The sequence below is a fragment of the Panthera onca genome, chromosome B4 (genome assembly GCF_046562875.1).
Source record: "Panthera onca isolate mPanOnc1 chromosome B4, mPanOnc1 haplotype 2, whole genome shotgun sequence".
NCBI classification, from domain to species: Eukaryota; Metazoa; Chordata; class Mammalia; order Carnivora; family Felidae; genus Panthera; species Panthera onca.
This window is the reverse complement of record NC_138345.1, coordinates 125,082,818-125,091,207: the sequence shown is the minus strand read 5'-3', so window position 1 is coordinate 125,091,207 and position 8,390 is coordinate 125,082,818. Positions and strand designations below refer to the sequence as shown.

At 43.2% G+C, this 8,390-nt stretch overlaps 1 protein-coding gene across 2 annotated transcripts in view; it reads right to left on the bottom strand.

Moving 5' to 3' along the window:
• Positions 1–345: 345 nt before the first annotated feature.
• Positions 346–8,390, bottom strand: part of LOC144616792 (uncharacterized) — a 163,224-nt gene continuing 155,179 nt past the window's right edge. For both annotated transcript variants that reach the window (XR_013556538.2, XM_078449161.2), the window contains one exon: positions 346–686. Coding sequence is in view for 1 of the 2 variants with exons in the window: in XM_078449161.2 (XP_078305287.1) it covers positions 666–686 (21 nt within the window). In the remaining variant the exon portion in view is untranslated. The remainder of the gene's footprint in view (positions 687–8,390) is intronic.

Sequence of the window (8,390 nt, the reverse complement as noted above, 5' to 3'; positions counted from 1 at the left end):
TTTGTTCACTCCCATTACAGAGACCATGGATCTCAGTAATGAGATGGGGCTCTGGGTAGCTGAGTGACTACGATGAGTAGTCTCCCTCCACAGCTGTATTGGGCATGTAGAATCCAAGGTCCACCTTGGCAGGCTGATAACAGATTGTGAGCAAGGGATAATTTATTGTTTCGTTAGGCCATTGAGATCTAATGTTACTTGGTACCACAGCAGAATTTGGCTTATCCTGAGCACCATTGTCCAAGCTGAAGTTTTTAAGGAAAGCCAATAAAAAGCGTGCCTACTTCAGCCAACATCTGAACAAAATGTGAAAAAAGACAACAGGAAAAGCAGATGGAGGCCAAACTCTTAGCTTTATTATTAATTTAACCCAGAGAACACTAGACTGAGCGAACTTCCCCACAAAGCATGTGCTGGTGGAGGGGGACACCGACTCAGCCTAGTCTCACAGTTTTTTCTGGATGCATGTTTGGGAGGACTGCTGGAGCAAATACCACAGACTGTGGCGTCAAGAACCCGATATTACATTCCTCACGGTTCTGGAGGCCAGAAGCCCAAGACCAAGGTGTCAGCAGGATTGGTTTCTTCTGAAGCTTCTCTCCTTGGCTTGTAGATGGCTGTCTTCTCTTGCCTGTGTTTTGACACTGTCTTCCCTCTGTGTGTGTTCATGTCCTGATCGCCTCTTCCTGTAAATACACCAGTCATATTGGATTAGGGCCGACTACCAAAGATCACACTTCAACTTAGTTGCCTCTTTAAAGGTCCTATCTCCAAATAGTCACATTCTGAGGTACTGGGAGCTAGGACTTTGACACATGAATTTGGGGGCTGGGGGCACAATTCAGTTCGTAAGAGTAGGCTTTGCGGTTGGAATGTGACTCCAAAGAACCCAAATGGCGGACTCGAGACAAATATGTCTCATTTTACTCTTTGCAAGTGTACTGTTCAACCCCTTGCAAATTGACTGATGGCCTGGCCCTCAGTCTCTCCAGGGAAGAGGGGGTGAAAGGTTGGAGAAACAGCAACCACTTCATCCCAGCTGTACTCTCTCCACATGGAGGAGACACCTAGAACAAGAGAAAATATCCCCCTCCTAACCCTCCATATCTGGTTCAGCCCTGTGTCTTCACCACCCAACATGGGACCTGGTTCATGGAAGACACTCAGTATACAAAACAGTCTCTTTTGTGATATTTAAGTTTTTTGAAAAAAATCTGGTTGCACCACTGTTGTGTCATGCTGTTCTTTAGCACGTGTGTCTATTTTTTTTTCTATTCCGCCCCAACTGCTAGGAGAAAGAATTTCCTGGGTCCCTGACCACACACCACATTGGAGAAGGCACATCGCAGCTGCCTACTGAGCTGGTGGCAAATCAAGGTCTGGGTTTATTTTTGACTTCTGAGTTCCTCTCGCTACACTCAGGTCTGAGAAAAAGGAATATGGCCTTGGAGAGCCTGGGCAAATGACAGGGCTGACAATTATCTCCCCAGTAGAAACCAAGCCACCATGGTAACAGCTGTTGGTCCCTGCAGACCTAACAAGTATGAAGAGACTCTGGCAAGTCTCATTGCCTCTGGAAAGGAGAATGAACTTGAGGCAGCCAAGCCAATGTGTGCATCTCTGCCGCTGAGAAGCCAAAGTGGCCTCTGAAAGATTAATGGGGCACTTGGTTCTCAGCTTCTTAACAAGGGAGGAGGGAAAAAGCTTTCTGAAAAATAGCAGCAGCTTTGGGAAGGGATTCCAGAGGAGGGGGTTGAGGGCCCTGAAAGGCTCCCTGGTCCTTTTCATCCCCTTAATCCTTGCTTTCTTTTTTCCCACAGTATCTCACCAGCCCACTTCTCCTGCTTCCTCTTCCCATTTCTTCTTTGGTGTGGCCTCCCCAAATGATTTCTGCCTTCCCTTCCAGTTGCCCTGTCACCTGACCTTCTTCCTGCTCTCATTCATCAGGAGCAGGAGTGCTTTGGATGATGGAAAGACACAGACTTTGGAATGCAGCCTGGGCTTCCAGCTCACCTCTGCATCTTCCTAACATGTGCACAATGGACATGGATTGTGTCTGTCCCCTTCCTTTGGGGATGGCACCCATATATTTCATCATGGAAATGTCCCTCCCTGCTGAAGATGATTCTGGTTGAGATGTCAATCGAGCGGCACCATCAACCACACCACAGTGTATGGCATATGATCAGAGCGTGCAACTTCACTTGACTCAGTGATTGAACCAAGGTGGCCAAGCAGGGCCAATCAAAATGCTTCTGGAGGTCAATGTGGACTATAAGCTGGAAGGACCATGGCCTTTGGCTTCTGAGAGCCATCTTCCCTCCCCATGGATGGGAGGCTTTCTGAACGGGAAGCCACACGGAACAAAGCAGAGTCAAAGACAGGGCACGGATAGGACCCCAGATCCAGGAAAAGTGTCAGATCAACCCCTGCACCCTCATGTGTATTTTTTCATCACATAAGCCACTAGAGTTTGGGTTTTTTTCTTTAACCCTTGAACTACTTTGAATGTGGTTTCTGTCGCTTGTAATCAATGCAGCCTTAATAATCACACTATGTGGCTTTAGGCAACTCATTTAACTTTCCTGGAATCTCAATTTTTTCACCTAAAAATGGACTCCCATCCCTCATGCCCCCATTTTAAGTGGGGGTGCATCCAAAGAAAATGTGTTCCCTTCTACTACAAAACTCAGCATACTTTCCTATGGCATTCTGAAGGTAGACTTGTCTCCCTCTAGACTGAGGGCTGAGGGATGTGTCCTATTCATCTTAGTGCTTCCAGCACTTAACTCTGGGACACAAAAGGAACTCAATAATTATTGATTCACTCCCATGTTTCCCTCTTCTTTTAGAAGTCAAATTATAGCCTCCTATTTGTAGCTCTTACTTTTCTATTTTCTTTCTTTCCTGGGCCAAGTTTCCAGCCGATTTCCCCTAGTCCTCCTGTAGGTAAATTTTCTTACTTGGATACTTGATGTCTGTGCAAATTATAATTATTAGTAATTGTGTGTCCAACTGGTACTATAAAGATCTGTTTCATCTCTCCTTGCCAGGGAAGGGGCACGTGGCCAACTGTGCCCACAAATGACTAGTGGCTACAAGATCGCAAAGCTTTCATGGCCCAAAGTAATTGCTAGTGCAAGAATACGTCCAAAGTTCATTTCAGCTTGGCATTAAAGCAGCAAGTCACACGCAGACTCCATTCCTGCCCCCGCCCCACCCCGCCAAGTCGGACTATGACATCTTGTCAAACAAGGGACATTTTTCATACTGCAGTTACCCTGGGACACATCCACACAAATGCACCATGATCCTGAGGTGAACGTGTGGCCAAAACTCCCTTCCCCCCCACTTCCCAATTCCAGGCCCTTCTTCTGGCTATCTAGTTTGGGTAAATGGCACCGACATGGTCCCAGGCACCAGGCCCCCAACGAGGTGATCATGTTACACTCCTTTCTCTTTGTTCCCAAGTCATGAACATTCCATCTCAAATCCTTTCTCTTTTACTGCCATCGCCCCAATTTCAGGACAGCTTACCTCCTCCTCCCCCGTGTTATTTTAGGGGTCCTCCATTTGCTACCTTCCCCACCCATCTCCTTCCCATTCAGTCCAGCCCTTAACCCCCTCACTCTGACACTTTTAGGGGCTCCCCCCCACCAAATGAATCAAGTAAAAATATTTCACTGCCACATTCAAACTGTTAGGTAAGATAGCTGCAAGCCAAATCTCTGGCCTCACCTTCCCTTTGTTCCCACCAGACTAGTTTACAGCCTATCCCTAGTGTGATCTGTGCTCACATTTGCCTGCTTTTTTATTTTTTAATTTTTAACATTTTTTTTTTGAGAGACAGAGACAGAGCATGAGTGGGGGAGGGGCAGAGAGAGAGGGAGTCACAGCATCAGAAGCAGGCTCCAGGCTCTGAGCTGTCAGCACAGAGCCTGATGCGGGGCTCGAACTCATGGACCGTGAGATCATGACCTGAGCTGAAGTCGGTTACTTAACCAGCTGAGCCGCCCAGGTGCCCCTACGTTTGCTCTGCTTCTATTTCTGCCTTAAATACCTTCCCTCCTGTTAGAAGCTGTTTTCCCAGGACTAATTCAGATGCCGTACAGATCGTCTCCCTTCCAGCCACCTCGACACCATGGAATTAACCCACATGTGAGGAAAACATTCTTGTTGGCTCACGTTGCCTCAAGTTTTGTGAGTTCGATGGCTGGTTCTGTTTTTTTCACCAGCTTTGACTCCAGATGGCAACTTGTTGTCTCCAAAAATTCAAGTCATCCTCATTAGACAAAGAATTTCCAGTCCTCAGAACCTTCCAGAATCATAGCTAGTGGTTAGTGGGCATTCCCTCTGTGCATGGTAGAGAGCTTTCCACTCACTATCTCATTAACTTCTCGCAATCCCCTTGTGAGGTAGACACTGTTATGACCTTCAGTCGACAGCTGGCTTCCTCTGAGGGACGTTGCTAGCAATAGGCACTGCTTCTGATTCTAAAGCCTGTGCTTCCCACTCAAAACATGCTACAGTTTTCATACAGAACAAGCAATGGGAGCAGGCATCATATCCATGCTAACTTTCTGGAAAAATTTCTTTGGTCCAAGCTGACCACTTCCCTGAGGAAAATCCATGCCCTTTACATTTCGTATATAAAACAATCTCAGTACTTAGATCGTGGGCACATCTCATATGATCTTGTTTCCAAAACTAATTGTTTCATATCGCTATTTAAACGTAAGATTTATGGTCATGCCTGGGGATTCTGTTTCTCCTGTACCATCCCTGGCTGAAGAAAACAAGCGAATACATTTTCCCTTTCAACATTTCCCTGAAAACAAGTACGCAGGCTAGGAAGATAGACAATTCTCTGCTTATCATTTCAGCATTTAGCCACTTTTTTCCTAAATTTACTCATTTTATAAAAACCTAAAAACCATTGAAACCTCTGACTCATGGATGCTCTCAAATCCTTCAACCTTTTGGGTCATGCCTGTTTTTCATGTAAAATCAGATGGCTTGAGGCCTCAATCTTTGAAAAGAGCAGAAACTGGCCAGCTGTCAGAAGTTTCCAGTAAAACAAAAAGCAGCTTGAGGAGGAATTTTGACCGCCTTTATATATGTTAATTATGGATCCTAAGGGTCAAAAAGAGGGAAGGGGAACTAAGCCAGAAGGAGAGGAATATTATATATCAGTCAGAGTCCTACTAGCTTATGCTAAGGTAGTGAACTCCCAGAGCCCAGGGACTTTCACATGAAAATTTATTTTGCTCGCAAAAAGTCCACTGTAAGACCCATGGCTCTCCAGGAAACTCCCTTCCAAGTGATGATTCAGGGAGCCAATATGCTTCTGTCTTGTGATTCCAATATCTCCACACATGGCTTCCAGGATGACTGAGCAGGGGAAGAGAGAACCAAAGACTCAAGAAGAAGATTTTCACTACCTCAGCCCGGAAATGACACATGTCATTTGTTTGTAGTTCATTGGCCAAAACCATCACAGAGCTGTGTGCAACTTGGGAGGCAGCTCAAAAGTGTGGAAAAGCTCCTGCATATTAAGTAACGAATCAGCGCTCTGCCTAGAGGACAGGGTTCAGGTCAATTAATTTACTTTTAATTTATTTACTAGGCAATCTTCTAAAATATATGAAACTTTCCTCTTTATACTTCTGTGCTTTCCACTGTGGAAACTGAAGTAGAAGAAGAAGGAGAGAGACAAAAGAGGTTGAAAAAGGAGAACAGTGATTTACTCTGTGACTTGCTTTTAGATTCCATGGCAAACAATTTGAAATTTACATTTGTATCTCATTTTACTGACCTCAGTACTTTTAAAGGAGCATCACAATGAGATACCATCTCACACCTGTCAGAATGGCTAAAATTAACAACTCAGGAAACAGCAGATGTTGGGGAGGCTGTGGAGAAAGGGGAACCCTTTTTACATTGTTGGTGGGAATGCAAACTGTTACAGCCACTCTGGAAAACAGTGTGGAGGTTCCTCAAAAACTTAAAAGATAGAGCTACCCTAGGGCCCAGCAATTGTAGTACAAGGTATTTATCCAAAGGTTACAAAAATGCTGGTTTGAGGGGGACATGCACCCCAATGTTTATAGCAGCACTATCAACAATAGCCAAATTACAGAAAGAGCCCAAATGTCCATCAACTGAAGAATGGATAAAGAAGATGTGGTATATATATATATATATATATATATATATATATATATATATACAATGGAATACTGCTTGGCAATCATAAAGAATGGAATCTTGCTATCTTCAACAAAGTGGATGGAACTAGTGTGTATTATGCTAAGTGAAATAAGTTAGGCAGATAAAGACAAATATCATATGATTTTACTCATACATGGAATTTAAGAAACACAACAGATGAACATGGGGGAAGGGAAGGAAAAATAAGATAAAAACAGAGAGGGAGGCAAACCATAAGAGATTCTTCAATACAGAGAACAAACTGGGGTTGCTGGAGGGGAGGGGGGCGGGCCAGATGAGCAATGGGTACTAAGGAGGGCACTTGTTGGGATGAGCATTGGGTGTTGTATGTAAGTGACGAATTACTAAATTCTACTCCTGAAGCCAATACTACACAGTATGTTAACTAACTTGAATGTAAATAAATACATTGGGAAAAAACAGCATCACAGAACAGTCTAACAACTAATATTCAAAGCCCAATTATTTCATTCACTAATTTGTGACCTTGAACATCTAACTTGACCTCTCAGATTCTCAGCATGCTCTGCAGCACATCGGAAATATATTCATTTCTGTGAAGTTCACATTAAGTACCTGAAATGCTTAGTAAAGGGCTCCCAGCTCACAGTAAGTGCTAAAGAGTTTGCTGAATGACTGATTCTCCATGAGCAAATTAACTGCTTCCTATTTAAAATAGTATAAGCTGCTAACTTCACCATACTATGAAACATAAGTGGTACAAGAGGTCTAATATCATTTCAGTTGATCAGAATGTCATGGTTGGTAAATTCATTTCTTTTTTTTTTAATTTTTTTTAATGTTTTTATTTCTTTTTGAGAGAGAGAGAGATACAGAGTGCAAGCAGGGAGGGGCAGAGAGAGAGGGAGACACAGAATATGAAGCAGACTCCAGGCTCTGAGATGTCAGCACAGAGCCTAATGTGGGACTTGAACCCACGAACCACGAGATCATGATCTGAGCCAAATTCAGATGCTTAACCAACTGAGCCACCCAGGTGCCCCAGTAAATTCATTTCTGAGACGAAATGGCTTTTGTTTTCTTTTGTTTTTTGAGAGGAAGCATTTTAAAATTAAAGCAATGGACATTGTACTCCACTGAGCTCTTGTGGAACTGAAAATAGATATCTGTGAAAAGACTATGTAAACTATAAAGTGCCATATAAATGTAAAATATTGGTATTAAAAATACTGTGACAAGGGCTGGCTTCACAGGTGTGTGACCTGTAGAGTAGTCACACAGGGCCCCACATTTAGGAGGGTCTCACACTTGACTAAATGATCTGTGGTTGCCATCTTGAAGTTCTTAATCATTTCTGAACAAGGGGGTCCACATTTTTATTTTGCATTGGGCCCCACAAATTATGTAGCTGATACTGGTTGTGATTCAAAATATCACTACTTTTTGTCAAAGAAAGGGAGTTCTATTTTTATTTATTTTTTGGGAGATAGAGAGAGTGCGAGTAGGGGCACAGAGGCGAGAGAAAAGGGCAAAGGGGAAAAGAGAGGGAATCTTAAGCAGACCTCATGCTCAGTGCAGAGCCCAACATGGGGCTCAATCCCATGACCTTGAGATCATGACCTGAGCTAAAACCCAGAGTCAGACATTCAACTGACTGAACCAACCAGGCACCCTGAAACGGGGAGTTTTAGATGTTCTTTCTGGTCCCTTTCAGCCCTAAAATTATATAATTCTAAAAATATTCCAAATGTTATACCATTTTTATTTTTGTTTTTTAAAACTCTTCCGCCATTCTTTTGTTTCGAATCAAGCATTTTTTAAAGTATCTGTTATTTCTCACAAGCTCTCAATCTTCCAGTTTCCACTCCCATGAAACTCTGGGAAAAGATTTTATTTTCCCCACTAGATTCAGTCTACTTAGCTAAGGTCCTTAGAGACAATTCCAACTTTGTGTTTTTATGAGGCCTCTTTCAAAGTGTGCTGTGCTGTGCACTTGATGGTCTGAACTCTAGACTGAAGACTTATATTGGTATTGAGCAATGTGTTTTATGCTTTTGCAAAAGAACATATTTTTTAAACATCTACACTGGAAAGAAAACTTTGCAGTTATGGTATTCTGCTTCCGAATCAGGGAAGCTGTAATATAGCATAAAATGTTGAAGATTTGGCATTAGCAGACTTATGTTCAAGTTCTTGAT